This window comes from Bombus flavifrons, chromosome 5, assembly GCF_040668555.2.
Source record: "Bombus flavifrons isolate JBK064 chromosome 5, iyBomFlav1_principal, whole genome shotgun sequence".
In the NCBI taxonomy this organism is placed as follows: Eukaryota; Metazoa; Arthropoda; class Insecta; order Hymenoptera; family Apidae; genus Bombus; species Bombus flavifrons.
In genome coordinates, this window is record NC_138446.1 from 14386261 (window position 1) to 14402153 (window position 15893).

Here is a 15893-nt window from a genome sequence, read left to right on the forward strand (position 1 = left end):
AATGCAAGAGACGTTGCTAAATCCTCGTTTTTCTGTATATTTCTATATTATACGAATTTTCCATTCCATGTTATTACTCGCATAAAACGCGATAAAATTTACGCGCAAAATAATTGCGGTAGTTTTCCAACGCGCTTTTGTCGAGATGCGAGATAGTATGGCGTGGGGGAGAGTCGGCTGGCCGGAAGTCAATTGTGAACGTGCGACGGACGACAGGAAATCAGCGGACGCCCGGACGGAAAGCGGTTAAACAGAGCGTAGATTCGATGCGATCGATTCGACCGGACAAAAAGCACAGCGTCCACGGAGGGAAAGATACAGGATCTTTAGAATTATCTCGGTGGATAGATCGAACATAGAGGTGTGTTGTAGCTATAGCCACGAAGGAATTCGCGATTTTATTGGCTCGTTTCTTAGTGGAATCGCGATTGTAATCGTCCTCGATAAGCTAACTGGACTGTGAATCCGGACTGGCTCGTTCCCGGAACACCGATATACAATTTATGCATACTTTTCTCCTTTCTTGCGAAAGAAAGATCACGCTGTATTACCAGCGTTTGTTTCGTTTTCGTAATACCGAAATCGATCCGACATTTTCTTCGATGTTGATCGCCATATAAGAAGTACGTTACGAGGCAAAGGTTTTCCATCTTTTCTCGATCATATTGAAAATATTTGAACATTCGTCGTAAAAATCTTGCACCAGTGTACCGCGTGTACGTTTGATATATTTTTCAATTTCGCTGAACGCTCCGACGAGTGGATCGTGGTAGATGTTGCAGCAACATTCGTATTTTACCTTTGGCGTAATTGAATTCAGTATACTGAACCTTCGATCGGTGCATAAGGCGAAAACCTTGGTACGTAATTGGTTAAACGGGTTTCAGGTCGATCACATCGAGAATTAAACATAATGTTATGCTAGATTTACTGCAGCGTGCACTAATTTGTAACAGACCTTAATTTTAGTACTCGTTGTAGTAAAACGCAGTACATGCCAATATCGAATGTGGCTACAAATTATCAGCGATATAACATCGTATTTGATCCTTAATTGATGATACGATTACGCACTGCATACCATGGTAACGATACATAATAACAGCGTCAAAAACCAACGAAATCATAAATTCCCTTTGAACGCCTGTTATCATCCTATCCGAGGAATATCCAAGAATAGTCATTTCGTATCTTTCATTACAATGTTAATTTAATCAGTAAAACAACTTCTTATTAATCATATATATATAATTAAACACACGAAAGATAAAATACGAATTAAGAAACAGATAAATTTAAACAATAATACAATCGGATTAGTATAATTTTGACTGTTAACCTTCTTCATACGTACAACGCGCGTCACTTTATACGTTTCTCCAGCTACGAAGATCATCGATAGCCAATCGAAACATATTAAAAGATAACGACACAAATTGTATCTATAAACGATAAATATTTCAATCTTCGTTGAATCACAATGCTACGGAACGTTAGACAAAATCACCGAATGCTCCTCCAATTTACGCTATAACGTAAAGTTCGATGCGTTTCTCGACCGTGAGCAGAATAAACGCCTTGCCGTTCATTTATCTTGCGCGTAATTGCGCTCACGGCAGAGATCTCGCGGCGTAAATTAGTTTATCGTGGACAAGGTTTCTGTTAGACTCCATTTCACAGTGGAATTCCGCAATGGCGCGCGCATGTTTAGGCATCGAGGCTTTTTGCCGGTGTCCGTGATCTTTTGTTTAGCCCATACAAGGGTACACCATAATTTTCTGCAAAGAAAGACGCGCTCACGGCTAGAACGCCAACACGGCGTTCCTCTTTCCGCGAGGAACACGGAGCAGGGAAGAGAGCCGAGGGACTTTATTTCTCCATAAAGCCGAGTGAATTCTCGTTCTTGCTCGCGCAGGCCAGATGATCGCCTGGTTTCGTGATTGCCACGCACTGGAAAATGATCGTCAGTCACGGGAACGAAGACGTATCGCTCTTCTTACCGGTCCTGCGGACTCTTTTTCGTCCCTGTTCTTCGCGCGAGAGCTCCTTTACGGTTTGCTCCTTCGGTTTTACATGTCGAATATTTTAAAGATGTTTCGCGAATGTGAGGTAGAAGTGTCTTTTGTTTCTTTCTTCTCTTTTTTCTTTTCTTTTAAATAGAAGTCTCGATTTTGACGTTAGAGTGAGCAACGACTAAAATACGAACCTTGTCGAGCGCACAAATCAAAATGAAATTGTACGTTGCGAGAAGGAAAAGAAATTCTTATCTATGGATTATATATCACAGAAGAACATGGGAAATTATATGTAACCCATAAAATTGATAAATCTGTAAGACTTCCGTGAGAAAGAATGTAAAATATGAAACTTGCACCAAGGAAATCGAAATGAAATTGTATAACGTAAGGAAAAGAACACGCTTTCATTCGTGTAATTACATTTTACAAAAAAAAAAAGAAAAAAAGAAAGAAAAAGAATGAACATTCGAATGTTAGAAACTACACCATTATATTCCATATATAATTATGAAATTACGAAAGTAGAATCTTAAATGAGGAGACACTAACAATTTACGAAGAAGAAATTGCAAAGTGTAAATTGCTGTGAAATTAGCCTCCATATGAAGTACTTCACGGCTACTTATCATATTTCTGCCCACCGTGCACTGGTATCTTGTATTATAAAATCTTCCACTCTTCCACAACCTTCGACGGTTACCTTCCACAACCAATTCCTAACTCGAGTAATAAAATCGATATCGTTATACGTTAATCCATTGCAATTAGTTTTATTTTTTCACTAAACTTCACGGATTTCTCATCTATTCCAAAAAGATCTCGTATCTTCCGATCGTAAACATTTTTAATCGATGCCATATTAAGATCAGCGGATCGACAAAGTTGTACTTGTCCTTTCTTTCTCTTTTTATTCCACTACCTTCGATTACCTTCGACTGGATGCACGAGTTGTTATTAAGCACGGGAAATCTGGGTCGTCGCGCGTCATTCTAGGTGAAATTTCTTCAGCTGTCGAAGATCGCTCGATCGTCCCGAACATGTATACTTAATTCCACGACAAAGTTCTCGAGCGAGAGGAAAAACCGTTCGCTGATTCGCGTGGCTCGTTCCCTTCTCGGGATGCAACTTTCGTAACGAGCGAAAGTGACGCACGGTCGTTTTGTTTCCCCTCGATATATCGCGTCTTTTTTTTTCTTCGAGATATTTGGAAAGCGCGGTGTAAAGCTATCGAAACTGGCTTCCGTGCGTCAACGGAAGCGATTCCCGTGGAATAATGTAACGCGAAAGAGGTGCACGCGAGCTTCATTATCATATTTCCAAGGAAAACGATCCGTCGAAGTTGTTCCTTCGGGGAAAACATGGAAAATTATGCGCTCGGTAACGAGTATGTGTTAAAACCTTGCTGTTTCTTTAAATATACGTTGTTTTAGATGTGTAATGAGAATATGATGAAGCCACAACGGACGAGTTTACAAGGAATTAGGGTTATAACGAGCAATTTTATTAAAAAAAGAAGAAGTCAGGATGGATGTATTGGAATATTACTGTTATAAAAGGGCTCTCTAATTACAAAGACGAATATACAAGAAAATGTCAGATTCTCGATCAGCTCATTTCGAGCACGATCTCTTCCTTTCCCTCCCGAGAAATTCCAATAAATAAATTTGATCTTTCAGATAACAGCTCTCGAATCGTACAGTCGAAAATTCCCAATTATCGCGCTTTTATCCGTTCAAAAGAAACAACAAGTCAAAAAGAACAAACATACGATCATTCTATATTTTCTGTGGGAAGAGAATTTTTAGTCGAAGTGGCTTTCATCGATCGTTGAAATAAATATATCGCTATGAATCGAGAAAATACTACGAGAAACACGTGAAACACGTGAAACGTACGCTTGCTCCTGATGAATGACCGATTTAAGATTCCTCGAAGATATTGTACGTGCTCACGTGACTTTCCTTTCCATCTGAATGGCCGCCGTTTCTGTTTCCCTTCCTCTTTCTTGAACCCTTCGATCCAATCCTCCTTAGCTTCTCTCTCTCTCTCTCTCTCTCTCTCTCTCTCTCCTTTACTGTTTCTCGTTCTTCCTATCCCTGGACGGTAGCCCCTAAATCTTCCTCTAAACATAATAATAGAGTTTGAAGAGGATCTGGCGTGCAGCCGCGGCGTTGTTGGAAAGTTTGATTAGCTCGCTGCATGGAGAAGCTCGTTCCATGGACGCGACGGGAGATTGCTTTTCGTGGTTGATATTCCGCTTATGTTTTCTCTGGAATGTCGACGTCGATGGACACCGCCGGAACTTTTTTAATAATTATCTCGTTTCATCCTCTCTCTCTCTCTCTCTCCCATTCGTTTCGAGGGTCGAAGTATGGATATTATAGCGGTGTTGGTAGTGGTTGGGTGGAGATCTAGTCGAATAAGTTGGACAGTCAATGAGCTGTTATATAAAACAGAATATGTATCTTTTTTATGTATTTTCTTATTTTTATTTATCGAGGTTAAGTTTCGAGTGTCGTTGATATTACGATGGAGGTGGAGGGGGTTAGTCGGGAAACGAGAGCGATAAAATAGAAAATTAATAAAGTCGATACGTACAAAAGAAAGAAACGACATTGTCTTTCGTTCGGTATATGTTTGTTTCTTCACGTACGTTTCTCTATTGTTCGCGTTAGAAGATCGAAGTGTAAATATATTATCAGAGCGGTGTTGAAGGGACGTGGAAGAAGAGGAACGAGTTAACAAGTTAACGAGACTGCTGCATAAAACGTAGCATAGATTTAGAAGTATATGTTTTTCGTTTATATTCATCGAGGTTAAGTCTCGCTTTACAATGTCCAATCTGTGTCATCGATATTCATATTTCTTTGGTTCGCCAGTACATATTTCTCCGGTGTCCGCCTACAGCCGAGGAGTTCTGTAAGCGCGACGTGAAACTACGTAGAAAGTCTTTGTACTCGATAGAAATAATAACGACGTCAGAAGTTCAATGCAACGTGACGAAACGCATAATGCACGCGACGAAGTGTGACTTCTTTGGATTCATTCTGATCTCACCAACCATTGACTTTTCTTTCTCTGTACCGTCTCTGTACTATCTCTACACTGTTCATCGGGTGTCACTGCATTTATATCTATAAACATTTATAACTTCGATCCAGTGAACATTCTTTTTAGCCGACATAACGTAATACCAATAAGCCTGCTGGCTATTTGTAGAGCTAACGATAGCTACTAGTATCGATCAACGTCAAAACTAAACACGATCTATATTTATGTTGCAGGCAACGAGGAAGATTTCAAAATGCGGGTACCTGTTCGTCGCCCCGGGCTGGGATTTCTCGAATCCGCTGAATCGAACGAAGGTAAGAGAAACGAAACGAATTTTCCGCTTCACCGTTAAAACCTATCGTCAAAGAAGATTACGTTAACGTCACCATTTATCAAATTTTGCTACAGTATACGCGTTTTTTTTTTTATTAAAGTTTCGAATAAAAAGATTAGGAAAATGATTGTTTGCGTTGGTTACGAATAATCTCGCGATAGTAAAAGAAGGCAGTAGGATTAGACTTTCTTCTGTTTGCTACTACACCTGATCAACCGTGTCTAAGGTGTTAACGAACAAATGGAAAGTGGAATTTCTCTAATATTTAATTTATGCGCCGCAAACGAATTTATCTCTAAATATTTGCTAGAAATTTATTTCTCTCATTGTATCAAATATTTTGCCCCGAAGAAATTCTTGAAAAATAAATAATTTCCAATCGACGAAGCGAACGACACTCTCCAGTTACGATTAATAGATTTGCGATTCGAGGACATGTTCGAGGACACCGATTTCTCTCTTAGCGCCAAGCTACCGACAACGACGCGGAAAAGAAGAATCGCTGCGATAACGGAATGGAAATTAATATACCCGTGGTTCTGTGTTGAACGGGAGCTCACGATCGGCATAAATCTCGGCGGTCTCGATGAAGGACTCGCAGCGGTGGCCGAGTTCACCAGGCGCTCCGAGGACAGCGAAATCGGCGGTTCTCTTATCGATCTGCACGCGGCAAAAATTCGATACGAAGCGTTAAGAATCGTGCGTCGCTGTTCGCCGGAGAAAGTTTAGAAAGGAACGGCCGATTCGCAGTTCGCGGTCGTAAATATAAAACGAAGAAAAAACCGGACGATCGGTAACCAGAGGGAACTGTTTGTAATTCGTAGTCACGTACGTACGCGAGCAGTTACCGTAAAATGGGAAAAGGTACGTCGCACGTTGTTCGAAAACAGCTGCTTCCATCATTTTCCATTATTTCTTAAAGTTTCGCTATAGCGTCCAGTGGGAGTGCTTGGACACTTATTTTATAGAAAACATTCGTACGTCGTTTTACAACATTCTGTTGTATGTATGTCTGTTGTATGTTGTATGTTGTATGTCTGTGCGTTATAATAACGGGAATAGAATTGCAGCATGTAAAAAATAAAATCGATGAGAGTAAGCTTGCTACATCTTCTATTTGCAACGATAGAGTAAAATAGAAAATTTATATTGCGATGTGTTTTGTGATTTATTCGACGAAAATTTATTTGTTACATTTTATTATTAAAATTTGATCGAATCGCTACCTGATCGTTGGAGAATGTCAGAGTCATCAATGGTACTGCGATCGTAATTATTATCCTTTGATATCGACGACTCGTATAATGATAGAAATTTTGATTCGGTGGTCGTGGCGAATCAAATAGCATTTGTTCGTTGAAGCGATATCGAGAATGGGAAGATGGAAATGGAAACGCGAAGAGAAGGCAATGGGATCGATCGTTTCAGCACTGTTGCGGAGGATCCACAACGAGATCGAGCGCAGGGTTGCACGGTTATCCTCGCTTTCTCGATAATGAGAAAATTGTGCGGTTCGATCGATCTTGTAACACGATCTCGCGATCATAGACTGTCGATAACGCGCCACGTAGCTCGAGGCATCGAAACGGAAGTGATCGATGGCTCAGACGCGGCATTTCCGATCTCCACCTCCGATCATTTTACCACGCTTCCGCAGCCTAAGCTTAAATACCGCGAGATCGACGCGTACAAAGGCGCTCAAGAGTTACCGATGTTTCAACGAGGGATAAAGATTTTCAATTAATCTCCAAAGATTATCACGGCTGAAGTTTCATTGCAAATTTTCTAACAGTACCATCAGGATGTTACTTGTAACCAATGCGAACCATAACTTTCTTCATCTATTCGTCTACGATCGTTCTCCGATTCTTTTATTGGCGATATACTTTTTCTCTATAACTTTTTTATAATTTCCAAGCTTTCTTGTTGTATCTGGTTTTGTATCCCGCCACCAAAGACCATTTTATACGTATCGATGAAGAGCGATCATAACTCAATGACAAATGGGCAACGATAGAAACTGATTTAAAAATGTCATCGAGTATAATTGTTCGGAATTTTGACTGACTGCCCGTCTATGACACGGACAGGCCCGTTCCTTTCTTTAGGAAATTCCGAATTGCGTGTCCTCCCCGAGCTGTAAACCTAACGATTCCGAGGTCAGGTAAAAATTCGCTGGAAAGGACCAGCCGGAAGGGCACGATGGACAGACGAAACCCATCGGCTGGTAGGAAGAATCAGCAACGTAGAAGGACAGTTCATCATCAGACATTGTACTGTACGGGTGAAATACTTCACTCCCAACAAGATCTTACCACCGCCGTGCATCATATCACACGTTACGTTTACACAACTAGTTCAACACAGTGCTGGATTACTCTAACACTCGATATATTAAACCTCCTCCACCTTGAGCGTTAATATCGACCGATCGGTTTCACCTGACCGGTTGCTCTTTAGTCGATAATTCGCAACAATAATTAACGAATATACGTTATCGAATTCATTATGTGTTGGCCGAAATTTCATTCTACGTATGTATCTATATTAAAAAGAAAGAAAAAAAGGAAGAAATAAGAGTGAAAGAGAAATTTGTCTTTTCGAACTCGTCAGTCGTAACACTCTTTTTGGAACAGTTTGTTAAATCGCAGGATCGTTTAGCCGGAGATAGCTATCGTACAACACGAATCGATTAGGAGCGTGTATATCGTTATTATAGTATACGTTTCGCGATTCGATCAGCGTCGAATGGATGCGTGAAGAGCGAGTTTAAACGATCGATTATCGAATTGTACGACGCGTCGTTGCGGAGCCCGTTGTCGAGAAACGCACGGATAGAAAGCGGTTTCATGGATGGCCGATGGTTTGGCCTCGATCAACAAACTCTCCCTTGATTTTCTATGACAGCTGTGACTGCTCTTCCGTGAGTTTTTCGCCGTCCCGCGAATAATGGCAATTCTTCTTCCGGTTCGCAGTCATCCTTCACCTTGGGAGACGTTCTTCCATACAGAATATGACAGTATCTTGATCGCGGTGTCGCTTTCGTTATAATCATCGAATCTGTCGTTGTTTCGTTATTGTTTCGCTGTGCAAAAATTCTGATCTAAATTCTACAAGTTCGTAGATCAAATTATCTCTTCTCTCTTCTTCTCTCAGCAATTTTATCGTGGTTTATAAATCTTTATGTTTCGATCTTGTTCGTTGTTCAACGAAGAGGAAGACTTTCAATTTCTTTAAATAGCGAAATAACAAATTGAAAAATATTTTTCCATAGTATGGAAACGAGGAATGGCTTATATTAACGATTTCTTCATATTTTTTATAGAAAAAAATGATTAGATAAAAAATGATACAGAATCAATAATTCTATGTTCGATAAAGACAAAATTATAAAATATGATAGAAGCAAAAAAGTGTAACACAATGATACGAACCACAGAAGTATATTGACGTCACGAGAAAGATATGATTAGCGTTACATAATTACAATAAAAAAAGTTCTCCAGCGTTCAAATTATCTTTTCTACGTCATAAACGATCATATATCATCTCGAAAGCCAGACATCTGATTCTAAGAGTTCGCCTTGTCTGTTCCCCAAATTACTCTCATTAGATGACCGCTATCGTTTCGTGTAATGAAAAGGATGCCTGTATATAATACATCCTCGACCTTCAGCCTCTGATTTATTCCCAATTCGCACTTTAATCGAATCGAGCGTAAGAACGAGCACTAATCGAGCCTCTTAGAAGCTGAGCCGACGATCTCTGCTTTTTGCAAGTTTCTCAATTTTATTTTTCGGGTAACACGATTAATGCTCCTTCTTCGAGAAACGAACGATTTAGCAGTACGTTCGAGACTTCGTTTGTTGCAAACTTTTGACTTTTTAATTTGTAGGAAATTAAGAAGTGAAAAACACGTGATCCATAAAATACACAAAATACACAAAAAACGAAATATAATTTCGCGAGCGAAACAGCTTATTCTTTTAGTTGCATTTATAAAAGTATAAATTCACACAAACATGGATAGCCTATTTATCGGAAAGAAATGGCAGAAAACAACAGCAAATTTTACGGTAGATTAGAAACAATAACCTTACGAACGTTATTTTTCTCTACTTTTCAATTTACGGAGTCGCGATCGGTGTTATCGTTCCGAACGATTCAATTATTTCTCTAATGGCTGTTCGATAGGAGTATGAAAATAAACGATTCAAGCTGAATAAAACAAACGTAGGCACCACCGATCGTTATACGGACCGATAAACAGGGCATCATGGAATAACGAACAACCCGGAAACTCGGTGGGAATCGGCGGCTCTGTGTATTGTCGTTCTCAATAGGTTGAAACTATCGTGGAAATTACATCGAGCGAGACGCGAGCCTGTAAATCTCGCTCGTTTCACCGCGAGACGTCGGAGAAAGTGAATAATTAGAAGGCGCCTTAAGGCCTTAAAGGCCTTTAAAGCCTAAACGACGAACGGTGCGTAACAACCGTCTTCTCTCGGTTCACAATCGTGACGAGACTCCTTAATTAAGTGGATCTTGCTAATTCATGCGTTTAGCGATGTTGATTTTCATCGAGTTTGTCCATTTTGTTTGCCTATACTATTGTTTTCATTAGCATTACATTTTGGGAATATTCTGCGAATTGCGTGCTACGGTTATGGAATTTTTTCCCAGCAGTTGTACTTTTAGATATGGAATTTGTTCTAGATTTGCCTGTTTGCTTAGAATTTTTCAGTTTGACGATTCTCTAGATAACGACAGACAATTAGAGCACGATTGCCACGAGATTCCTTGATCGAGCGAATTTTCTTCGAATCTGTACGTTTCTCTCGCGTACGTTATTGCTTTTATTCCATCTGCAACATTTTCCACGAGTTATATTCTCGGAATTTTTCAACAGCAATTCAAACTTTTGGCTGTAAAATCTTTGTCGCGTTGGTTAGTTTTAGTCTGGAATTTTAAAGAATTCTCAGGTTAGACAATCGTACGATATTTTAATTAGAGAATGATAAACTTTCTTTCGAAGCTACCGACCGCGTCTTTCCTCGTCAATCTTTGATCCAAATTAAACGCCATCAATGACGCATTGATCGTCGACAAAGCACAAGAAACTCGACTAGTATTTAAGGCATAAAACTGCGTAACTGGGAACAACGGTGCATTAATCGCGATAACGAATTTGTAGAGTCATCGAGCACATTATACCGCGTGCGTAATAAAGTAAACGAATATTGCAGTGGCCTCGGTATCGTAACGTATCCAACGATAAGAGACGCCGACTTCACCGATAACACGATCACAATGCCATGCCTTTTTCATCGTACGATTACAATTAAGAAAATAATCGTTGTTTTTCAATCTTTCAAAACCGCGTTATTCAATATTATTTAACAGCACCGAACATATTCTTTTCTTCTATTTCCACGTTCCGACCGTACGAATATGTAATTTCGTCCCTCGCTGTATATCCTATCCGTCGTTTACCAACGATTAGTTGCATAACGATAATGACACAGCGTGTGCGTCGAAACGAAGCATAATACCTGCTAAATCAGCATGTCGACGTGTTGCGTATCGTATCGATGGCCGTACACCACGGAACCGCCGACACGTGTCGATGTTTGTCAACCGATTTTCTGCTGGTTCTTCCCGTATCTGTTTCGACGATCGTTAAATAATAGCCGCAATCAGGATACAAGAACGCTGCTCGTGTTTCTTTTGGGAACGTTGCGTTATACTAAGTACACCGGCGTCATATTGCACAATCGTCGTCGTACGTACTCAAACACACATAAACGTGTATAAATACAGAGACGCGTTCCATTGCGTAACCCTGGCATACCTCATTGTTAGCCTGGGCTCTTTGTAGCAGAGAAAACACGGTCTTATCAGGTGAAGAAAGAACGAGCGCTTTCCTTTTGTCGGTTGGCCTCATCCCACGCGGATTGCACACTTACCGCCATAACAGAATTTATGGTTTATCAAGCGTGCGTACCGCTAAGGACTCTGGCGATGCCACGGCCGCCTGTATCCGCTCTGATCGCGTATCATAATTCCATATTACGTTACTTCGAGATCTTTGTTTCGAATGAAATGCGTAGAAAGTTCCGAAAATGGTAAATCGGTAATCTCGTAGGATAATTCTGCGCTGCATTACGATTGAGATCTTTGTGTAGGTTTAATGGACGATATTAAGAACAAATGGAATATACGCTCGTGTCACGTAAAGTTGTCTTTATGAACGTGGGTTGTATTTAATTCGATGAGTTTAATGACGCCGGACTTGGGCCAAATTGACACATATTTAGGTCGCTTATGTCTGACTCGCGCAATCCTTAACTACTTAACTTTATATCACGCTTAACCTCGCTCGTATTTCACCTTTTCTCACAATTTCCTTTCAAAAACTGTTCGCAATTTGCTTTTATCGCTATACTTTCCTAACCAACGATCCACTTACATCGAAATTTCTGCCGAATCAAGTTCTCGCTCGAGAGTAATTTAAAAAAATCGAGCCAGTCAAGGTAGGATCGTAAAGGACGAAGCATGCGAATATTATGCAAATTTCGATTTGTGCGTGGCCAGTTAAAGAAGATCGCACGTCGTTAAGCCGAAGATCCATTAAAGCCAGTGACGCGGGACGAGCAAAGTCGAATCTAAAGCAAGTCTAGAACCGTTTCTGTTCAGGCTATTTCCGATCTGGGTTACACTTGCCGCGACTCTTGTTAAACTCGCTCGTCGAATCGTCCTTTTCCCTATTGTATCTCCGATAAGTTGTACGCTGTTCATCGCCGTCCAGAACGATCGTCGAAAGATCGAACCGACGAAATCGATCGAAACCGATCGCATGTTACGCCATGGCCCCGTTTAATTAGCCAATTAACGCGTGCACGTTGGCTTAATTCGTTCTCGCGAGCAGAACTGGCCTGGATCGAGCCGGGGAATTCGCGCACAAAGATATTTTCCCAGACGGTTCTGCGAGAAACGCCAGAAGAAATTGGCACACTCTAATGAACCTGCAATACGCGGGAAAAAAATCGAGGCCGAGCGTAAAATTCCTCGGGTAACGTTAATTTGCATCATAATGGACGCGCCTCGTGTCCCCTCACGATCGCAACCGGTCCTCTTTCTCTCTCTTGAGCTTTCTTCGTATTCTTGCCCATTCTTTTCGTCCACGCTCGCCAATTTTTCTTCTTCTATCTTTCTTCTTTTCTTTTCTTTATTTTTTTCTTTTTTTTCTTTTTCGTCTTCGAGGAAAAGCAAGTGGCACGTCTCTAATGGTATGCTTTCACTGCAAATGGGAGTCACAATAGAAGCGTGGCTCTACGTGGCTAATCATATTAATTCGTAGAAAATCCGGAGCATCGGCTATCTATGTCGCGTGGAAGTTTCGTTTTTTCCGAGCCAGCGATTCGAGGACGTCGCGTTCCACGCCTTCGTAAACGATGTGTTTTAAATTGGAGAAAGAGACGTGTACACGTTGCCTTTATGCCTCTGTGGTATTTCAGTTTATACGGAATCTTGATCGTTCGAAAGGATGGGTAACGTTATACTCGTACGAGGGAAGATGGTTCGTTTTCAGTTATTCCGTGAACGTTAATATTAAACGCGAATAGAGACTTTTGAATAAAAGAAACTATCGTATTTATGAATCGGGCCAAGTAGATCGCGTCACTCGTAGGCCAATGGCCTTGGATGTTAGATTTATCGGGGCGTTGAAAATATTTGACAGAAAAATTCTTTCTTTAATGAAGATTGTTCTGTTATCATTCGTAGGAAATCTGTAGCGTCGACTATTCAAGTTGCAGAAGTTTCTTTTTTCTGAGCCAGTGATTTGAGAATGCCTTCGTGAATGACGTATATTAATTTAACGAAAGAAACATTTATACTTATGTTGGAAATTTCTAGACTTGTTAACCTGAATAGCAACATGGTCGTTATAATTCAAATGGAACTTTACGAGAGATTAAAATTCTGCAGGCAATTATACAAGATATTAAAATTATAAGCCAATCTACAAGAAATTAGAGTTACAAGCATCGTTAATAAAACGACAACGAATATTCATAAGACAAGCTTCGAATGAAAAAAGAGCCAGCAAAGTTATTCTTTTATCGTCTTTTTCCATGGCGCCCAAATTGCAGCGTAATCCCCAGATTAAAAAAAAAGAAAAAGAAGAAAGAAATGAATCTCCTTCTCTGCCGCGTCGTTTCCAGTGAAATTGCTGGCATCATGTGAAATCGTTCTGTAATTCCACGGAAGATTATCCGGGGTATAAGGGCGGATCTTCGGAACCCGACCACTCGACTGTGCCCCTATCCCCGTATCAAAGAACTTTACGAGCTTTTAATTGAACAATATTGAATGAAGACGAGTCATCGCGGTCTTTCGCGAGTTCTTGCTAAACATTCCCGTGGATGGAACTCGTGCAACTTTCATCGCACGAGGCTTTAACGAGCGTATTTTTATCACAACGACGAACAGGACGATTGCATTTTGTTACCGAGCACGGGCCATACGTGTATAATCTGCGACGCAAGACCGTGAATTTGGGGTCTCTTCCCGTGAAAATTAATTTCTTTCTTTTATACAAACGTTTATGCGTATCGGCGTAACATAAGTTCCAGGCGAAAAGAAGAGAAAGAAGAGACAAGAGAATGAAAGAAGAAAGGAGAAGGAAGGGAAGATCTTGTGAAAATTAATGATATTTTCTTAAAGATTTACGCAGATTGAAAACTCAGGATGGAAATGGAAGGAAGAAAGGGTAGGCGACGGAAGAAAGAGAAGATAAAAGAATATAAAGGAAACAGCAAAGGAAAAAAGAAGAAATGGAGGTAATGTAAAGAATGAAAATAGAAGAGGATGAAGGGAAGGAAGCGAAAATTGGAATTAGACGGAAAAGGAAAGGGAAGGGGAATAAAAATAACGAAGAAGGAGGGGATGAAGAAAAATATCCATACAGAGATATTTGCATCGACGATCTTATGCAACGGACTGTACATGTGAGCGCGGTTTAAGGCCCGCTGCTGCAAAATGCATTTGCTTACGGCTCGCTCACGTACGCCCGTATAAAACGGCGCATTATTCGCGAGTTATGCCCCGTATGCACGTCGCTGCTTCTTTTTTTTCTCCTCCACCCTTTGTGAGCTGCCTCTTAAAGCTTCAAGGCGGCCCTTCCTGCACGCGTCGTTCCTTTCTTCCCTCTCTTCGTTTCCTCGCTGTCCTCTTCTTTTTTCTTGCTTTTTTGCTTTCCTCTCTTCTTCCACCTCTTTCCTTTCGCCGCCGTTTTTTTTTCTTTTTTTTTCTCTCCCGTATTTTTACCTTCAGGTTCCCCGTCGTCGCCTCGGCGCCCAAGGGACGTGCGACACGTGCAAATGCGCCTTCATCCTCGTCTCCACCTACGCGTCCGCTAATCGATGCGTTCATTGTTTGTTGAATTACACCGTGGAGCGTTCGTTAGCTTTGACGAAACACCGATTAGTCAAAGATGCCGTGGAAGTCTCGCTGAAATCTTGCTGTTTTTGGAATTTCGATTTCGCAACGCGAGACGTTGCTAGATCGCGAGGAATGCCGAGTTTTAGGATTCTTCGGTGGGTTCGTTTACCTCGATGAAGAAGCAATTTGTTTGTAAATGTCGCGAAAATCTCCAGGGAATCTTACTTCCTCGTAATTCGTTCTTGGCAGTATGGAATATCGTAAGATCGTAAGCAACACCATGCTCCAGAACCATAGTACCATACTTCCCATACAACTACACAGGTTCGTCTACTTTGACGAAACGTTGATCGATCCAAGGAGCCGGAGAAATCTCGGTCTTCTGCAATCCACACTTCGCAACAGAGAACATTACGAGATTCCTCGGAACGCAAATACTCGTTTGAGAAACGTCGATCCGCCGCTCTAGATCCCTCTTCGAGTTTTCCTTCGAACGGCCCAGGAAAAGCCATCGAATCTAACCTGTTTTCACTGAATTTTCCTTAAGAAGCAGCCTGTGCTTCTCTATTTGGCAAGTGTTCGTCCGTGCCTCCGTTTCGCTTTCCATCGTCGGAAGACTCTGAGATCGGTTGGCTCGTGGAAACATTCGCCTTAGTCACTCTGCAAACTAGTAACTCGCCGTTTGATAAATGGCGACGCGGTGAGAAACGAAAATTACCAGCTAGCTAGTCCGTAAGAGCAGGTTCGCGAGATTCGACGACGAAATTCGAACGAGCACGTACGAAACGATAAGCGAGCCATTGGTGGCTCGACGCGAGAGGAATTCTCGTGGTCGCAGAAGTCCGACGAAGGCGTTGTTGAGGTCAGACGGTGAAACAAAAGGTCCGGCACGGTTGCTCGTGCTAAGCTAATTATCGATAAGGCAATCAATCTCTGGAACGCTGCACGGCTCTCTGGTAATGCCAACCTCCCGGCCACGAGAGAAAGCAGTTTCGATTGGGACCCGAGGTGCCGATTGTTGTTCCGCGCTGTGTTCGCCCGTGTTA

General features: G+C 41.3%; 1 protein-coding gene across 4 annotated transcripts in view; it reads left to right on the forward strand.

Moving 5' to 3' along the window:
• osp (myosin phosphatase Rho interacting protein outspread) overlaps nt 1-15893 on the forward strand; it is a 216405-nt gene that overhangs the window by 57396 nt on the left and 143116 nt on the right. For all 4 annotated transcript variants that reach the window (XM_069112618.1, XM_069112619.1, XM_069112620.1 and 1 more), the window contains exon 2: nt 5303-5383. In XM_069112618.1, the coding sequence (XP_068968719.1) occupies nt 5303-5383 (81 nt within the window). The remainder of the gene's footprint in view (nt 1-5302; nt 5384-15893) is intronic.